At 17.2% G+C, this 20725-nt stretch overlaps 7 protein-coding genes across 7 annotated transcripts; 4 read left to right on the top strand and 3 right to left on the bottom strand.

Annotated features, from left to right (window-relative positions):
* Positions 1–2286: 2286 nt before the first annotated feature.
* Positions 2287–3264, top strand: PRELSG_0411400 (proteasome subunit alpha type-3, putative; the record flags this gene model as incomplete). Its single annotated transcript, XM_028680258.1, has 2 exons — positions 2287–2731; positions 2948–3264. The coding sequence occupies 2 exons, from the start codon at positions 2287–2289 to the stop codon at positions 3262–3264; spliced, it is 762 nt and encodes a 253-aa protein (XP_028531773.1).
* Positions 3265–4216: 952 nt separating this feature from the next.
* PRELSG_0411300 (E3 ubiquitin-protein ligase, putative) lies at positions 4217–5826 on the top strand (the record flags this gene model as incomplete). Its single annotated transcript, XM_028680257.1, has 2 exons — positions 4217–4432; positions 4639–5826. The coding sequence occupies 2 exons, from the start codon at positions 4217–4219 to the stop codon at positions 5824–5826; spliced, it is 1404 nt and encodes a 467-aa protein (XP_028531772.1).
* Positions 5827–6521: 695 nt separating this feature from the next.
* Positions 6522–7029, bottom strand: PRELSG_0411200 (40S ribosomal protein S15A, putative; the record flags this gene model as incomplete). The annotated part of the gene is made up of 2 exons (XM_028680256.1): positions 6522–6681; positions 6797–7029. 2 exons carry the CDS (start codon positions 7027–7029, stop codon positions 6522–6524), a joined length of 393 nt encoding a protein of 130 aa, XP_028531771.1.
* A 2210-nt stretch (positions 7030–9239) lies between these two features.
* PRELSG_0411100 (HVA22/TB2/DP1 family protein, putative) lies at positions 9240–10164 on the bottom strand (the record flags this gene model as incomplete). Its single annotated transcript, XM_028680255.1, has 2 exons — positions 9240–9604; positions 9855–10164. 2 exons carry the CDS (start codon positions 10162–10164, stop codon positions 9240–9242), a joined length of 675 nt encoding a protein of 224 aa, XP_028531770.1.
* Positions 10165–12620: 2456 nt separating this feature from the next.
* FNT (formate-nitrite transporter, putative) lies at positions 12621–13846 on the top strand (the record flags this gene model as incomplete). Its single annotated transcript, XM_028680254.1, has 4 exons — positions 12621–12813; positions 12893–13497; positions 13593–13699; positions 13777–13846. The coding sequence occupies 4 exons, from the start codon at positions 12621–12623 to the stop codon at positions 13844–13846; spliced, it is 975 nt and encodes a 324-aa protein (XP_028531769.1).
* Positions 13847–14798: 952 nt separating this feature from the next.
* On the bottom strand, positions 14799–16172 carry NUF2 (kinetochore protein NUF2, putative; the record flags this gene model as incomplete). Its single annotated transcript, XM_028680253.1, has 1 exon — positions 14799–16172. One exon carries the CDS (start codon positions 16170–16172, stop codon positions 14799–14801), a length of 1374 nt encoding a protein of 457 aa, XP_028531768.1.
* A 1742-nt stretch (positions 16173–17914) lies between these two features.
* PRELSG_0410800 (conserved Plasmodium protein, unknown function) lies at positions 17915–20536 on the top strand (the record flags this gene model as incomplete). Its single annotated transcript, XM_028680252.1, has 1 exon — positions 17915–20536. One exon carries the CDS (start codon positions 17915–17917, stop codon positions 20534–20536), a length of 2622 nt encoding a protein of 873 aa, XP_028531767.1.
* Positions 20537–20725: the final 189 nt, after the last annotated feature.

The raw sequence follows: 20725 nt of genomic DNA, 5'->3' as shown, positions 1-20725 counted from the left end.
ATATTAAAAAAAGATAAATATGCATAAAAGAAAAATTTCTTTTTTGTAATATAATTTTTTTCTTTTTCTTTTTTTTTTTTATATAAAGAAAAGTGCTTAAAACGACAAAATAAATAATTTATTTTAAAATTATTCCCATTTTTCCTTATTTTTTTTTTTTTTTAAATTATATGCGTTACATGTCTATTTTATTTTCTAATATAGCTTTTTTAAAATATAATACAATTTTATATAATTTGCAATTAGACAGAAAGAGAAAAAATAAAAATAAACAAAATAGTGTCTATAGTTGTAAGGACAATTCTAGCATAGAAAAAAAAAAATAAACATTAAAATTTAAAATTTATATAATATCATATATTTAAAATTTTTTCATTTTTGTTTTATTTTTAAATAAATTTTAATTTCACTCAAAAAATTATATTTATTTTTTATTTTTTGTTGTTTTTGATAAGTTTTATTTGGGTGAGTATTATATTTTTTCTCACAAAAAAAGGCATGCATTTTTGTTTTACTATAATGAACAGAAAAAAAAAAAAAAAAAATATAATTAATTATTTTATATACTTTTTGTTCGAAAAAATTTTAATTTCTATATAAACGAGTATGTTCTTCTATATATGTATTTTACTTAAATTCCACATAATATTTTTTTAATTAAAACATTTCATATAAACAAAAAGTGAAAAATTTTGAACCTTATATGAATATATATAACAAATTATAATTATAAATACAAGCAATAATAAAGTATAGAATAATAATATTGATTTTAGAATAACAATTTTTTTTCTTTCTTCTCTTCCGAATGTTGTTCTATTAAAAAATAAAAATACAAGATAATGATATTGTTAATAAATTTATATATATGTATTTTTATAAAATTAGTTCTTAAAGTTATTCTGTCTAATTTTAAATGTTTTTTAAAACATTTTTAAGAAAAACTTATTTCTTTTTTAAAAATGAAAAAAAAAAATTTTGTTAAAGGAAAGTAGGATTTAAAAATAGTCTGATAGTCAAATTAAAATTTTTTCTCTTTTAAATTTTATATGAGAACATGATTTTTTTTTTTTTTTCTTTTTTTGTAATAGATAGAGGACAATTTTCTTTTTATAAAATTTTATTAAAAATTGAAAATTGCAACATATGTTTGAATAATTTTAAACGAGAACAAATAAATATTTTAAAAATTGTTTATGAAAAAAGTACATATAGTAATATTTTTTTTTTAATACATTACAATAATTCATTGAGATATATATTAACATTTTCTAAAAATATTTAAAATGATAAAAATATATTTTCTTTATAATTATTAAATAATATCTTTTTCTTGGAATCCTAATATATACAATTGTAATCATTTTTCAAGATTCTACTTTTTTTTTTTTATATTATGTAATTCTAATTTAGGTTTTTCTGATATAATTTAAATATTATTTTAGTCATTTTTTTTTTTTTTTTAATTTTCTCTTGTAAATATGATGAAGAATAAATATTTTTTTTTATAAAATTAAAATTAATTATAGTGTATCTTTTATTAATTTATTGTTTATAAGAATTTTTCTTTTTAACTAGCTTTTTAGTATGTTAAAGAAAAATTTTATTCTAAATAACCTTTTTACCCTAACATAAAATATTATATAGTCTCTTTATGTAATTTATTATGTATATTATTACTTGTATAAATAGTATTGAAAATATTTATAATTAAAAAAAAATATATATATACTTGTTTCATATAAATATACATAAATATAAAAGAACAAACATTCTTATTTTTTATATAATAAAAATCATTTATGTATTTTTCCTCCATATTTTTTCTAAATATTCAATAATAAAAAAAAAAAGTGTAATTTTTAAGAGATGTAATTCATATTTATTTTAAAAAGTAAAAAAAATATATATATATATATTAAAAAGATTTCTTTTTTTTTTTTTTTTTTTTTTTTTGTACAAAAATACTTACAATAAAAAGTAATGTTTTTTATTCATATATAAATACACATAAACAAGAAATATTTTAATTTTTTTTTTTTACTTAGTCCTAATGAAGCTTGATAATATTTATAAAATAAAAGAAAATAAATATTAATGTATAATTATATAGCTTTCAGATAGTGAATTTTTGGTTTTTTTTTTAAAATAATTTCCATTAATATATTTATCAAATATATAAAGAATATTTTTATTTTCTATTGAAAATATAGTAAACACTTTAGTTTTACTTTTTTCTTTTGAAATTTTTTTCTTTTTTAATTTTTTTGAGAAAATTATTAAAAAATGGCAGGATTAAGTGCAGGATATGATTTATCAGTATCTACTTTTTCACCAGATGGGAGGTTATATCAAGTTGAATATATTTATAAATCAATTAATAATAATAATACAGCTTTAAGTTTAGAATGTAAAGATGGAATAATAAGTTGTTGTATTAATTCAAATTTAGATAAAAATAAAATGATTAAGAAAAATAGTTATAATAGAATATATCACATTAATAACAATATTATAATTACATATGCAGGATTAGATGGGGATGCAAGAAATATTATTGATAGAGCAAAAAGTGAAGCTAATAACTATTATTATAATTTTCATACTAATATACCATTACACATTTTAACTAATAGAATTTCTTTATATATTCATGCATATACATTATACTGGCATCTTAGACCTTTTGCTTCCTCAATTATTCTAGCATCTTTTGATAAAAATGAAAAAGGTAACTTGAGAAAAAAAAGAAAAAATCACAAAAGATAAGTTACATTTTTTTCAGATTACATAAATTGTGCTATAAAAGAATATTTTATATTATATAGTATCGATTTTAGAAATATATTTATATAGAATAATTCAAAAATATATTATATCTTATTTTCCATTATTCAATTTTTTATATATTCATATATATATATTTTTAATTCATTTTATTTAATAGGTGAAATTTATTGCATAGAACCTAATGGAGCATGTTATAAATACTCAGGAGTGGTTATAGGAAAGAATAAAGAAATGTTTAAAACGGAGATTGAAAAAAAAAATTATAAAAACATAAATGTAAAAGATGCTTTAATTGATATATATAAAATTATTTTAACTAGTGATGATCACATTAATAAAGATAATTTATCAAATTTAGTTAATTTCTCATGGATATGTGAAGAATCTTCTTATGAATTTCAAAATATAGGAGAAAGTATTTTAAATAACGCAATGAAAATAGCTGTAGAATATGTAGAACAATTAAATCAATAAATATTAAAAAAAAAATAATTATTAACATTGTGACAAAAAATATATATATATATATATATTATAAATCTTTTTTTTTTTTTTATATATATATATACAAGTTCTAAATTTACTTTTTTATTTTAAGAACTTATCCTATTATAAAAAAATATATACACATAATTAAATCATTAAAAAAGTTAGAACTCTTATAATAATAAATAATAAATGAGAGCTCATATAAATACGCATACATATGTTTTGGAGAAAAAAAATAATTCAATATAAATATTTACAAATTATTATAAGAAAAAAGAAAAAACTGAGAAGAAAATTTTACAAACATAATATTTTATTTGAAAATAGTATAATGAAATATAAAAAAAAAATATATTTTTTTTCTTTTTACATATTTAAATTAAATCCTGGTAAATTCTATGCAAATAAAAGCAAAGATAAGCTTTTAAAAAATTCTTTATTTATTTACATTATTTTTTTAAATACTGAAAATCTTAAGATTTTCACATACGTTTAAAAAAAAAACCCAAAAAAAAAAAGAAAAGAATTTTTATTATTTTGTACTATATATATATTAATTTGTAATATATATTTTTTTTTTTTTCCCCTAAGTACGGTTATAAATTAAAAATAATACTTTTAATATATAAATTATCTTATTTTTTATACGAAAAAAATTTTTTTTAAATAAACATAAAATAAATGATTATAACTTTACAAGTTTTTTTGTTAAATCTTTTAAAAACATTTGTATATTAAATATGGTAATTTGTAATTAGGAAGTAATATTTAATAATTACATTTCTTAAATTATTTTAAAAATATAAAATAATTAAACTTCAGCTAATAATAGAAAGATTTAAATTTTCTTTTAGCATGTGAGAAAATTATAATTATATTAGTTTTTTTTTTTTTTTTATATTTTAATTTAATAAAGAGGAAAGTCATTTGAGTCAAAATGAGCATAATAGATGAATATGACCTAGATATGTACAAAAACATTGTGATGACTAATAATTGTAAAGATGAGGAGTTACTATGCATATTCAATACTTCCAGCTTTTTAAACACTCTTTGTTTTTTGCTTTTTTTTATTATGTTCTTATGGTTTATATCAATTTTGTCAAGATTTTATGCATCTTATAATATTATGAAATATCTAAAAAATAGAAAGGTAAATCTTTAAAAAATATATATATGATAATTCTCTTTTATAACTAAGAGTAATATATATTTCTATATTCTATAACATTATAAATTTGTATTAATATATTTATGTATTATTTATTATATTTACAGCCGAATGTTTATTACATCATTTTTCATTTTTTTAATATATATATATATATATATATATATATATATGTTTTTTTTTTTTAGGCAATTTATATGAAAAACATGTCAAGATATATAAACGAAATTAAAATGTTATGTAGAAGTCATGTAAATGATATAATAAGAATTAAAAAAAAAATTACTCCAAAAAGTGTAGATAAAATAAATTTGAATATAAGTATAAAAAATAATATACAACTGTATAAAAATTATTTAAGTTCTAGTTGCAATGATTTAAATCAACTATATAAATATTCTATTTCCTTCACCTTTTCTTCAAAAAATTCCATATATATTAGATTATTTTGGGGAGTTCTATTAAAAGAAGTAAATGATATTATTCATAATAAAATAGAATCAAATAAGAAATCTATAAATGGGCAAAGCACTGTTATATGCATAGATAATTTTAAAAATTTTTTTAAGGATGGATTTAGCAAAACAATACCAAATAAACAAACTTCCGATGCGACTACCTTATTATTAGATAAAAAAAAAAATGACTATTACGTAGATCCTCAAGAAGATAATATGATTGATTTCAATTCATGTTTTTATAAAACACCTAAATCCTTTTTTAGTAATGGTAATAATGTTACATATACTATGCCTTATGATGAAAATTTTTGTGTAACAGAAATCTTAAATGAAATAGAAGTTGAAAAGAGTAATATGATTAAAAAAAAAGAAAAAGAGGAGAATGAAGAAAAAAAAAAACAAAAAAAAAATAAGGTTGACATTAAAGAAAATAAAATGATGAATAATGAAGAAAATATTAGAATACCTCTAATAATTGTTTTAAATGATATTCCATCTAATGATCAATATAATGTAAATAAAGCTTCTAGCAAAAAATCAAAAAAAAATGATAATTGTAATACATTAATTGTTTTAGTAGACTTTAAAAAAATAAAGGATAAATACAAACCTTTCATAATAAAAGATATATGTGTATTAAATCAAAGTGTTTCTTTGCAAAAATCAAAAAAAAAATGTAATATTTTTCAATTTATTGATATATTAGATATATATGGTCATGAAGAGCACGATAAAGAATGTTTAATTTGCATGACATCTTATAAAGATACCTTATTAATGCCTTGTCGTCATTCCTCATTTTGTTATGATTGCATGAAATCATTAAGACAAGAAAAATGCCCAATATGTAGATGCCTCTTTACCTCATTTATTAAGTTTCCATTAAAAAATTTAGATAAAACAGAAGTAACTTAATATATATATATTTTTAATAAACTAATACCTTTCACTAAACACTTATTATGAAAATCAAAAACTTAATTTTTATTGTATTTCAGATAAAATATGTTTTCCTTTTATAAAAGGCAATTGTATTTATATTCTTTTTATTTTATTTTTTTTCTTTTCCTTTGACAAAAAAATTTCTAAAATACTATTTTTTATGTAACTTTGATGTAATTTTTTTTTTTTTGAAAATTTTAAAGAATTTATTATTTTATTTTTTCTTTTTTTTATGTAATTAAAACTTGTAGTATTTCTACTTTATTTTTTTAATTTTATTTAAAAATTAATTTTAAAGACTGTATAATAATTTTTAGTTATCCAAAAATTGCAATTCTAATTTATTTTTAACCTCAGTTTGTATCACTTATTTTTTATTTTAGTTTTTTTTCTTATTTTTCAAATGTATATAAATTAAACATACTAATAGAATGATATCTTGTAATAATTTTCAAAAATAAAAAATTACCTTTTTAAATTATTTCAAAAACAATTACATTTATATATACACATATATATATAATAGTAAAAGAAAAAATATATATATATTAAAATAATAAAATAAATAATATTTCTTACATATATTTCATGTATAGAAGCCAAAATATTCACATCTTTTATCCTTTTTATTTTACTAAATGTTTTATGTATTTTACAAATTTAAACATTTAAAAGAAAAAACCTAAAACTTTTCCACCAGTATGTTTTCTTCTTGCTTCTTCATGATCCATTATTCCATATGGTGTTGTTAAAATTAAATGACCAAAAAGTCTACTAGGTAATATACTTGTTATAATTTTTTCGATTTCTTCTAATTTTACGTCATATCTATATAAATATTAAAAAAAAAAAAAAAAAAATTAAAAATTAAAAATACTTATAATTTTTAATGTATTTCATTAATTTTTTTATATATAATTTTTTTTTTTTGTCATATATATACCTTGGTGATATAACAGCACATTTATTTATTCTTCCCAATAAATTAACAACAATTTTTCCTGATCTATGATCATCTACTATTTCAAAATTTCCAATGTATCCTTTTTTTTGCATATATCTCAAAAATCTTATAACAACTTTTGATGATGGGCGAATTAAAACTTGTCGTCTTCCTCTCTTTTCAGCATTGTTTATTGTTTTCAAACAATCAGCTAATACACTCATGCGAACCATCTATTATTAAAAAAAAAAAAATATGTATATATAAATTTATTATCGATTATATAATCTTAAATAAAAAAAAATTAAATAGAATTTTCAAATATTATATTTAAAAAAAAAAAAAGGGAAAAAAAAAAGTCAAAATATATAGAAATTTTTTAAAAAATATTTCTTCTATATTTATTAGGAAATACAAAATATTGTATAACTTTTAAAAAATTATCAAAGGATTATATATGTAGAAAAATAAATTTATTATTTTAATTAAATATTTTTTGTTTTTTACTTTGAATAATTCAGTTTTTGGTGTATTCAAAAAAAATTCATAAATTAATCAGAAATAAAAAAAGAATCAGTGGATTTATACTTTCAAGAAATTTTAAAAAATTCGAGTATTTTCTAAAATTAAAATGTATATTGAAAATTTTTTAATATATAAATTTGAATAAAATTTATTTTTATTTTTGTTTTTGTTTTTTAATTATTTTTTTTTTTTTTATATGAATTTATTTTTACTTAAGAATATTTTTTTTTTTTTTTTTAATATTATCATGCTTATTTTGGAGTATTATTTATTGTGAGCTTATGCTTTTTATAAATTTTTTTTTTCTACATTAATGCACTTTAAAAAAAAAAAAAATACATTTTTAAGAAACTGAAAGTAAATTTTAAGCAGAAAACTTAAAAAAAATGAAAAAAATAAATTTGTTTTCATTTTAATGTTTTTTTATTTTCATTAATTCTATTTATTACATTTAAATAATAATAAAATGAAATATTGATTCTTTATAAATAATATATAAAAATTTACAAAGGCTTATATTTTTTTTTTTTCATAGTTTTTAATAGGAAATTCTTTATAATTAAATTTTATTTTATTTTATTTTTTTATTTTCCTTTTTTTAATATTTTTATACATATGAACCTGTTTTTAATATTTTAAGCCCTTTTTTCTTTTCTTTTTTTTATATATTTTTTAAAATACGTATGCATATATTAATTTAAAATTTGGGAAAATTTGTCATGATTTTTATTTAAAGTGAAGCTTCTTTCATATTTCCAAATACATTTTTCCAGTATATTGTTAAAATTTTCTATATTTTCCTACATCTTTATATATTTTTATAATTGAAAAAAAATATATTTCAAATAACAGATAATGGTTGGTGGTTGATAAAACCAATTTTGTATGAAATAATTTATTAAGCAGAAATTATAATTAAGCATTAATTTCAAAATTTTGTATTTTTTATAATCTTAATTTTTTTTTTTTAAATAAGTCTATTTTTAACTAAAATTATTAATAACATTTATGCAATATTAAAAAAAAGTGAAAAAAAAAAAAATCAGTAATAAGCATTAATTTATTTTATATTTTAAAAAAAAAAATAGAAAAAGAAACAGAAATATTCTGTGATAATAAAAAAAAAAAAAAATTATTAAATGAATTTAATAAATATATTTATCTAGTATATTACATTTATACAAAAATATATTACAAATTGTAAAATGTAAGTACATTCAAGTTAATGTTAAATTCTTTTTTTTTTTTGGAGAAAGGGGGTATTTTTCTATATATGAATTATATTATTTTAAGCTAAGTAATATTTCAACATCATTTGTAATAATAAATAACTTTTTCTATTTTTTTATACATTAAGAGAAATATTATAAATGAAATAGTTTAAATAATGAATATACTTAGAACAATAAATGTTAAAAGAAACATACGCATATATAGACAATTTAAAAAAGAAAGTTATCTGATAAAATAAAAACCAAAAAACAAAAAAAATAAAAAAAAGTAAGATAAAAATAATACATATATGAAGGTATTTCTATTTCTTAATAAGATTGAAGAAGTATTTTTTCTTAAATTTTTGAAATTTAAAAAAAAAAAATTATATAAATATTATGATCTAATATTATCACATTTTTTTACAGAAAACAATTTATTTGAATATATATATATATATATATATATATATATATATATATATATATATATATATATATATACATTTATTATATTTTGCATATTATAATATTGTATATATTACATTTAATTATATTTTATTTCATCATATTTTATGTTATTATATTTCATTAATTATATATCCATTTTTTTTTTTTTAAATAATATATTTGTAGAATTTTACTATTTTTCATAATATTATAATTGAAGTAATAATATATATGTATATAAAAAAATATTTTCTTCATTAATTAATATTTCTCCTCCTTAGTCCTTCCTGAACTAACTTCTCTGTTAAATTTCCGGTAATTTGTGTTAAATGGTTAGTAGCTGTTTGACTGATTTTCTGAACAGTATCATCTATTGTTTTTTCGTGTTTTAATAAAATTGGTCTTATAACATAATTATATACCATTTCTGCTCCTCTAACTTGAGGCATATACAAATATAAAAGAAAAAGCAATTTTATTAAATAATAAAAAGGAATCCAAAATAAAATAATATCAATTAAATATTCAAGAAAAAAAAACAAAGAAAAAACAACCCAATATGTTAACCACAACTTTGTTTCATCAGTACTCTGAGATTCCACTGCCTTGAATGATTGATATGCTAAATCATTAATTAAATTAATGTAAAAAAAATTAAAAAAAAAAATTATATGCATAGATATTTTATTTCAATATATATAAAGTATACACATATTTAAAGAAGTTATTTAAATGATAATAGAAAAAAATAATATGTAAATAATACATAATTTATATACTTATATAGTATTTTTTTTTTTTTTTTTTTTTTTGTTTATATATTATTTTTTATTATCTCTTCTTAATATATTAATTTTTTTATTTTATAATACCTGGATAAGCAAATCCAAGTACGTTGCATATTAAAGCTGCTCCCCATCCAAATATTAAAGAAACAAATAAAAAAAAAAAAAAAGGTACAATAATATATGATGGTTTAACGCCAAACTTTTTTGCCAAATCATTTATGAATGGATGTTTTTTTATGTGATCATCTATGTTGTCAAATACTCTACTAACATCTAAATTGTTCAATTTATCGCTTAATACTTTTGATGATAATTTCTTAATACCATGTGCACCTTGTATTACATTACATTTTTCTTGTTCTTTTTCTTTATCGTATTCTTTTAATTTATCCATTTTATTAAAAAATATTTTTCTTTCAAAAATTGTATTTTCTTATAAACCTAAAATGAAAAACTTTTTTTTTTTTTGTTGTAAACCAATTTGTGAATAATTATATGTTAATTATTTTTAAATTATTAATTTATACAATAAAAAATATATTAATTACTTTTATGCAAAATTTTATATATGTAATTATGAAACAAAGAAAAAAAAAAATATAAATATTTACTTTTGTTTATACTAGAAAGTCGTAGGAATACACAATGAATTTGTATTGCAGTTAACTTTTATACTAAATTCAATTTTTTCTTTTTTTTTTAATTTATCTCAGCTATGCATTTAAATATTTAGTTTAATTTAAATTTTATTATAATTATCGTAATCTTTTTTTTTCTTATTATCATTTAAAAATTGTAGGAAATCATTTTGTATTTTTTTTTTTTTTTCGAATACTAAAGAATTTAATTAAAAATAGTATGAGTAAAAATATGATACTATTTATTATCAAATTATAAGACTAATAAATATATTATATTTAATTATATATTAATATTTATTTTACTTATTAAAATGGCAAATAAATTTTGTTCATATAAATTGGGATAGTTTTAATAGAAGTTATATCTACTAAAAAAAAAAATTTATGTAAAATAAATATATGTAATATAAAAAAAAGAAATAAATGAAATAAATATACTAAAAAAAAAAAAAAAAAAAGTTATTAAATAAAAGTAAAAAGAAAAAATTTAGAGAATATTAAAAAATTAAATATATATAAAAGAACTATAAAAAATATAGAAAAAAAAATTAAAAAAAAAAAATATAATCTATAAAAGAATACATATTTCATGAAAAAATAACATATAAGCTGAATGTGAATTGATATAATCAAACGAAGAAAATAGCGCAAAAAAAAAAAAAAAAAAAAAAAAGGATTTAATAAGCGATTTAAAATAATAAATGGTAACAAAGAAAAAAATATTTTTTTTTGTGTAGTTTTTTTACGAAAAATTTAGACATATGAAAATAAAAAAGCCAAGAGTAAAATATTATTAAGATTATGTCTATTTAAATATTGAAAAATTAAAATTAAAATTTATTTATTTATTAAAAAAAATAAAATGGTAATATTTTTATTTTTATTTTCACTTTATATTATTTCTTAGAAAAAATGTAATATAAACGAATTTTTTAATTTTTATTTTATTTTATTTTTTTATATTTTCTTGAATAATAGTAAACAGATATATATTACATAAAATATTTTTATGTATTTATTCTTATGCAAATCTTCAAACATTAACCTTTCTAAAAAATTTTGATTTTATTAATTATACTTTTTTTTTATAGAAAAATTAAAAGAAATTTTTATCATTTTTATTTTTTGTTTTTATGTGCATTATGTATATTTTTTTTTAATTTGTTGTCTATCGATATAATTTTAGAAACATCATAATTTACTTATTTTAAGAAATACATTATACAATTATGACTTTTCATTATTTTTTCTTATGCACAATTTTTATGAAAAATTCTAAAAAAAAATTTAAGATATTTGTATAATTAATATATAAAAGAAACTAATATAACAATATTGCAGTATATTTCAGTATTAAAGAACATAAAAAAATATATATATTGAACCTGAAACTATTCTAAGTGTCAATATAATATGTGCAATTAATTAAAATTAAAATGTTTCAAAACATCGTTTTCCCTTTTTTCGCTTGAAAAATAAAAAAGACTGCCAAAATTTAGTAATTTACATATTTAAGAGCACTCAATTGCCAAAATTCAAAAAAATAAAAATACGTTAATAAAATTTTTTTAGTAATATTACATAAAGTATAATAAATAAAAGCATAATTTCTTATAAAAGAATTATAACAAAATAATAAATGAAAAAAAAAAAAATTCGATAAAATATAAAAATAAAGTGTTTAACTCAATAAAAAAGGGATAACTTAAATCATTATTTATATATGCTTGTGGTTAAATTTTTTTATATACTTGTATAAATTTAAAAATTCTTTTTCTTTTTATAACTTCTTTTTTTATTAAAAATATATAGCAATTATCTTTTTTTTTTTTTTTTACAGATTTAAAAAAAAAAAAAAAGAAACAAATAAATTTTAAAATATTTTGATTTATTTAAATTTTAATGCAAAAAAAAAAAAAAATAATAAATAAATAAATAAAATAAAAATAAAAATGCCTAAAAATACATAGTTTTCCGTTAAACCATAAATTTAAAATATAATATAATTTTTATGTAGAATATATATTCTTTCATTTTTTTGAAATGTATAGTATATGAATATATTTTAATGCCTTAATTTTTATTTTGTGAATTTTTTTTTTTTTGTATTTTAAATAACGGATTTGAATTATTTTTTATTTTTAATAATTTTATAATATTTTTAAGAGATAACTTTTGAAAAAAACATTGTTTTTTTTTTTTTATTAAAATGCCTAAAAATACTATTAAATATGTTGTAGACCCAATAAACGTAAAAACATCATGTTCAAGTGAAGATTCTTACATCAGATGTGTTGAATATGGTAAATCAAAAGCCCATTATAGTAATTTAATTTTATTAGCAAAAGCAATTTTAGCTGGTGTATTTGTTGGAGTTTGCGCACATGCGTCAGGAATAGCAGGTTTATTTGTGCATACATTATATTTAGACATATATATATATACCCATATATATTTTTTTTTTCATTCCGAATCTTATAGGAGGATTATTTTATTATCACAAATTAAGAGAATATGTAGGAATATCTATGGGCTCTTTTTTATATGGTTTTACATTTCCAATTGCTTTTTTATGTATAATATGTACAGGTTCAGATTTATTTACAGGAAATACTTTAGCCGTTACTACAGCACTGTTACAAAAAAAAGTTAAAAAATTAGACTATTTGCGAGTTATGATTATATCATTATTAGGTAATTATATAGGTGCATTAGCATGTGCTTTTTTTATTTCCTATGGTTCAGGAGCCTTTAATGAAAATGCAGATATTAGTAAAAATCATATTTTTCAATTTTTAAATGATATTGCTGTAAAAAAAGTGAACCATTCATTTATTGAATGTGTATGCCTAGCCATTGGATGTAATATTTTTGTTTGTTTAGCTGTTTATTTCGTCTTATCTATAAAGGATGGTTCTGGTTTAGTATTTAGTGTATTTTTTGCAGTTTATTCTTTTGCCATTGCTGGATATGAACATATAATAGCAAATATTTATACACTAAATCTTTCACTTATGGTTAAAACCAATGTTTCCTTTTTTGAAGTATATTTTAAAAATTTATTTCCTACACTAATTGGAAATTATGTAAGTATTTTTTTTATTTTCACAAAAAATTTTATATACTTTTATAATACATATCTTATTAAACAAATATTTTTTTTTTTTGTTTATTTTTGTAGATTGCAGGTGCTTGCATTTTAGCCTTTCCCTTGTATCTAATTTATAGAAATCATTACAAAAATTATGAAAAAATGAATGATGAATTAAATAATGCTGCATTAAAGACGTAAATAAAAAAAAACATAACAAAAAATTATTCATCACATCCTATATATATATATATATATATATATATTTTTATAGCTTGTCTGTAGAGCTACATAATGGTAGCAATGATATAAAAGATCAGCCTTTTGGAAAGGCATTTAAATAAAAAATTCTATTAGAATATAAATTTTTGTATCTTTTATTTTGTTTTTTTTTATAAATGTAAATATGAAATTACTAATTTATGAAAAATTTTAATTAAAATATATATTTATCTTTTATTGATTTACTTTTGTTTATTTAGTAATAACAAACACATTTATATATATTAATTTAGAAATACATGTAATATATATAGAAAAGACATAGTTGTTCTATCTTTTGGATATATATGTCTCTTTTTTTCTTTATTTTTATTTCTTCCTTTACACATTGTTTTTATATTAATGCTTATTTTTAATTTTATTACATAAATTAGTTTATTTTAAATATATTGCATATGCTTTTTAATAACAAAAAAATTCTATAAATAAAATTTTTTTCTTATTAAGATATCTTTTTTACAATTTAAATTTAAATAAAATAAAAAAGTATATTTTTTTTTTAATTATTTCATTATTTTATTTCATTTATTTTCTTTCTTTTTTTTTTTTTTTTTTTTTTTGCCCCTTAAAATATAAATTTGTTAAAAAAAATAATGTATTTTGAGAAAATACGTTTTTCTATTTATTGTTTCCATTTACAAATATTTACATATTAGTTTATTATTTTTAATAATTGTTTTTTATATACTATTTAAAAAAAAATAAATAAATAAATAAAAATAATAAAATAAAATATGTTGAAATACAAAATATATAAAAAGAAAAATGCAAAATATAAAGAAATATTTTGAAATCAAATTTATGTATTATTTTATATATTTATTCTTATAATTTTAACAAATATATATAAAATTGTTATCCTTTACATTTGTTGAATCTATATTTATATATTATAATATATATTTACTCGTTAGTTTTTATTTTATTTTTTTTTTTAATATTTGAACATAAATATTTATAATAGATTTTTTTTAGTAAAGCCTTCATTTTTATACTTTAAACATTATAATGATATTAAACATTCGCTTTAATATATTTTTGTATATTATTCTGTATTTTATCGCTTAATATTTTTTGAGAATTTCTTGTATTTTCTATAAGATCAGTTATGATAGCACAATTTCTATTATAATTATTGACAGTGTCCTGAATATGTTTTATTAAGTTTTTAATTTCTTTAATTTCTCTATTAGTTTTAAAATTTATATTATCTATATTTTCATATATTGTTTTTACATTTTTTTCTACTTGAACAATCTTTCTTTCTTCTTCTTGAATTTTTTTGTTCCACTTACTTTTTTCTTCTTCAAAACATTGTTCTGTATTACTTATTATTTTATCTTGTTGTTCCTTTTTATTTTCTAAATTTTCCTTTTCAACTTTTAATGATTTCAAAGTTTTTTCTAAGTTTTTTAATTCATTTTTTTTATCAATATGCTGCTTGATTGTGTTGTCAACATGATTTGTTAGAATAGTTAACAAATCAACTAATTTTTTTATGCACAAATCAGATACATTGATTTTACTTTTAATTTCTTCATTTTTTTTCTTATCTGATTCAAAATATGACATATGTTCAGATAATAAATCTTTTAATTCTTCATTGTATTGCTGTAATTTTTCTGGTGAAGGAACTATTTGATCCTCTAAATCTTCTTTTTTCTGCCTTAATCTAGAAAATTGGAAAATTAATTCATTTGTTTCATTGGCTATTTTATCTTTAGTTGATTTTAAAGATATAATTACACTTTGCTGAGCATTAAGCAAATTTTGATTTTCTATAATTTCTTCTTCATAATTTCTTTTCGTGTTTTTTTCGTTAATAATACTGTTTTTTATCTCATCATGTTTTCCAAGTAATATATGTAATTCACTATCAACTGTTTTTAATTCACTTTCCAAAATACTATCTTCATTTTTTTTCTCTTGAATTTTTTTTATTTTCGCATCATTTTCATTATATATTTCTTCTTTGTATTTCATAAAATGTATAAAAGCATTAATTAATTTTGTTATATGGCTACTTACTGGTTTAAATATATAGCTTAATGTATTATCTAAATTTAAAATTTTATTAATTTTTTCGCAATGTCTAATAAATCTCAAATTGCCTATAGCTTGTAAATGATTTTTTCCTTCATTTGGTAATATTTGAATACCGTCAATTGAAGGCATAGAACTTTTTAAATCCCCCGTAAATTCTTCAATTCTGATATTATTAATATCTTTATTTAAAATATATTTTATGCATATACTATAAACCCCTTGCACATCTTCTGTTGTTGGATTTTTCAAAGTACTCTGAGTAATTTCTACTCCATATTTACTTATTTCATTTTTCATTTCTTCAAACCCATATCTGGGAACTATTTCATTTCCTACGTTCATTTTGCTTCATATATTTTGTATACTTCATAAGAATAAAAATTCAAATAATAATAAAAAAAAAATTTAAATGTAATGATTCATCAAAATTTTTAATTCCTTATAAATAAAAATTGTGATACTAAACTAATTAAATTTAAAAATCATACAGACAAAAAAAAAAAAAAATATATTTATATAAATAAAACTTTTAGTTATATAATAAATATATGGATATTTTTTTTTTTTTTTTTTTTTTTTGTATTTTTTCCTGATTGTTAATAATTATTTTCTATGAATATTCATACTATTAAAAAAAAAATTAATCTAAAAAAATGTAATCACTTTTTTTTTATTTTTTATTAATAAAATATTAAATGGAATAATATAAATTTTTTTAAATGAGAGCTATTTAAAACATTATATAATTTAAGAGAGCAGACAATTACAAAATTTTTATGTTATATATATATATTTTTTAAATTACATATAAAATTTTATTTATATAATTTATGAACTTTGCTTTAATGAATAGCATATTGCATTAAAGTATTTCATAAAAATATTTATTCAATCATATTTTTAAAAAACTTAGAATTTATATATAAAAAATAATTTTAAATAATTTAAAAAAAAAAAAAAATTTTAAAATTTTTTTTTTGATTTATTATGTCTTACTTTTTTTATTTTTATTTTATGTAAAATATCACAAAATGAATATTACGTGGTCATATTTTTTTATTTTAAAATTTTAATTTATCACAATACAAAAAAAATTAAATGAGGAAATATAAAATGATTGAATGTTACAATGAAGTACAATATTAAATATATAACTAGTTATTCTAATATTTTAAAAATTTTAATTAAAACGTTTGTTCCCTTTAAAAGTAGCACACACATACGTATATTTTTTATTCCTAATTTAGTAAATATTAACATTGTAGCAATGTCAATTTTTTAATAAAAAGAAAAACAAAATAGAGTAGTAATATTACAATAATAATAATTATAAAATTAATAGCTTATTATTATTCATAAATACATTTTTTTTCCTTTTTTTTTTATTGAGAATTTTCTTTTCATGAATTTTCAACCTAGTAAAATTCCAATAAAATTGAATTTAAATCTTTTACATTTATTTGTGTAAATATTTGACCTTTTTATTTTTCAATATTATCTTTTTAATAAATAATTCATAAATTATTCTTAGAAATAAAAAATATATATGTTTTTTTAGCTTTATCACGATTTAAAATAAAACTTTCTATTTCATCTATGAACTGAAAAGTTGCTCATTGTTATATAATTAAAATTTTTATTCATTCATAAGATCATGTTTCTCTTAGAACCTACCATTGTAATTTTTAAAATAAAATAGAAATAGGTAAATTAAATTGATAATAATTATTAATGTTTTCTAAAAATAAAGGCATAATGAATGTACCTTCTATATTAAAAAATAACATAAATTAATAACATAAAATATTATATAATTTATATTCTTAGTAGTATCAGCAAGTTTAAATACACATGTAATTTTTGTAATTATATATATTAAATGATAATTTTCATACATTTTTATTTAATAATTTGGGAATGTAAAATAAAAAAAAATTACAAAGTTTTTCAACTTTTTAATCAGCATAAAAAAGGAAAAAAAAAAATAAAAGCATTAGTATCTTATGTATATTTCATTTAAATTTTTTATTTTCAACATGCTACAAAAAAAAAGTTAATTATAAAAAAGGTAAAGAATTTTTATAATGAACAAATTATGGATATTTATTAGAATATATATATTGTTTTTTATTTTATTTAACTGCGCAATTGGTAAATATGACCTGAACTTAAATTATTATTTTCAAAATAATATATACAAAAATAATAGAAAAAATAATTATTTATATTATTTATATAATGTAAAGAAAAGATACTCTGTAAAAAATAATACTAGTGATTTTAATAAAAAATGTTTTATAGGAAATAGTATATTAAAAAAAATATACATACTAAATAGTGTGAATAAGAAAACATGTAAAATATTTTATTTCAATAATAAATGTGGAAATAGCAATTTTTACCGTAATAATTATATTAAATATGAACAAGAAAAAAAATCTGTAGAAAGCAACAATGAAACAGTCCCGTCAAACAAAGATGAATCAATAAAAGAAAATTACGTAATAAATGAAGCGTTAAGTTATAATAAGGAACATATTTATTTAGACAATAAAAAATTAAATGAAAACGATATAAGCGAAAAAAGTGAAAAAAATGGACAAAATGTAAATGATGATGAAAGAAGTAGTAAGAATGAAAATTCTGATAAGAATAATACAATGATAAGCGACAGTGATCAAAATAATGACACACGTTTCGACGAAATGATGAAAAAGGCTGAAAATTACATAAAAGGAAAAGAAGATGATATAATTCAAAAAAGAGAAATAAGGAAAAAAAAAAAGATTATGAAAAATATGAAGGAAGAGGAAGATGTCTTTTCAGATAAATTCTTAGATTTGAGTATGTATGATATATTAAAATATGTATATCAGGAAAACGTTTTTATTAGTTCTAAAAATTTAGTGAATGTTATATTTAAGTGGATGAAAAATACTTATCTAAGTTTTTTAAAAACTAATGAAGAAAAAAAAAAAAAAAAAAAAATGGAAAAGGAAGAAGATATAAGAGAAAGAGATGTTTCTAATGATTACGATAAAGATAGAAAAGAAAAGTATTTAAATAATTTTTTTTTTGAAAAGTCTCATGAAAATAATGAAAATCATGAAAAAGAGAATAATGAAATAGAAGTATTAAAATTATATAATAAAAAGAATTTAAGCAAATATTTTTTCTCATTTAACAAAGGAAATATATTGAAGCAGTTGGTTACTGAAGGAGAAGATGAGTTATTAGAAGATGAAAAAAAAAAAAAAAAAATATGTGATGAAAATGATAAAAAATATGATAAAGAAATAAAACAAGTTTTGTCTCATTATATATTTAATTCTGATGAAAATTATTATATTGATAAAAATAGGTATATGAGATCAAATGTAACTATAGAATTCAATATTTATGATACTTATAGTGATACAGTAATATTAAACAATAAAAAAACAAATTCTACTATGTTGGAATTTCCTCTGTTATACAGCCATCATATAATACAAAAATGCATTCTAACTATGAAAAAATTAGAAAAATCTATTTTTTATATTAAGAACAATTTATTATTTAAAAATGCTTTATCAGCAGCGGAACCAGGAAATGCTGAAGAGAAGAATATTTATGATGTTATAACAAATGAAAATTGGATAAAAATGGAAATATATTTATGTAATATATACGGTATTGATGAAAATTGGATTGGTATAACACCTGAAATGTTTTCAAATGAAGAAAAATCACAAGATTTTTTAAAAAAGTATTCTTTTGGTTCCTCTAATAATATAATAGACTTAAGTAATAAAAATATAAATATGCCGAGCGAAGAAAAACCAAATACAAAGGATCATACTGAAAAAAAAAACAATAAAAATATAATTGAAAAAGAGTTAAGTAATAAAAAAAAAGTAGAAAAAGAAACAAAAAATAAACCTTTAAATATAAATGAAAATAGCAAAACAGAAATTCTTGATATTAAAAGTGAAAATGATAAATCAGAACATTTTGATATAAATGAGGAAAATAATGAAAAAAATAATAAAAGAAGGGAGGAAATAATTAGAAGAACTGAAGAATATGAGAAAAAAAAAGAACTAGAAATAAAAACTGATTTTTTATTAAAGAAATTAGAAAATGAAATGAAATATGATCCAAATCATTACATGTGGAAAGATTTATATCCTCAATTAGATGAGCATCATAAAAAGAAAACAGATAAATATTTTGATGATCTGAAGAAAGAAATGAGTGAAAATAAATATAGTAGAGGATATACGGAAAATATTAAAAAAAAACAAAGTTTAAAAGGATATGATATAGGAGAAACAATAGAAGGAAGAGCCAAATATTATATGTGGAAAGAAAATATACACAGTTTTTCTTTATATTTTCCATTACGCCCATATGTTAAGAAAAATGATATTGTTGTTGATATTGATAATAATTTTCTTTTTCTTACTATTCTTAACCACACAATTATCAAAGATTTTTTTAATAATCCAATTAATTCATCTGATTCTATATGGTCATTAAGTGATAATGCAAATAAGGAAAATGCTCACAAAAAAAATAACAAAGAATTTCCAATTTATGAGATTGGCAATTCAGAAGATCATGAAATTCAAAAAATTCAAAAAACTAAATATTGCTTAATATATAATATTTATAAGGACAATAATCACAAATATATGTGGGGTTCTATATTTAAAAAATCATAAACAAAAATCTTTAGATAAAGAAATTTTTTTTTTTTTCTTATTTAACGTTTTTAATTAAAAAATTTTTATCTTTGAAGTTTGTGTATAAAATAACTTTTTATTTAATATTTTGGTATAAAAATATAAATTTTTTAATATATATAAATATATGTAAATATATAAATATATATATATATTTTTAATATTTTA

The sequence above is a fragment of the Plasmodium relictum genome (assembly GCF_900005765.1).
Source record: "Plasmodium relictum strain SGS1 genome assembly, chromosome: 4".
NCBI classification, from domain to species: Eukaryota; Apicomplexa; class Aconoidasida; order Haemosporida; family Plasmodiidae; genus Plasmodium; species Plasmodium relictum.
Note: the sequence above shows the minus strand (reverse complement) of the source record. Positions and strands in the feature narration are given on the sequence as shown.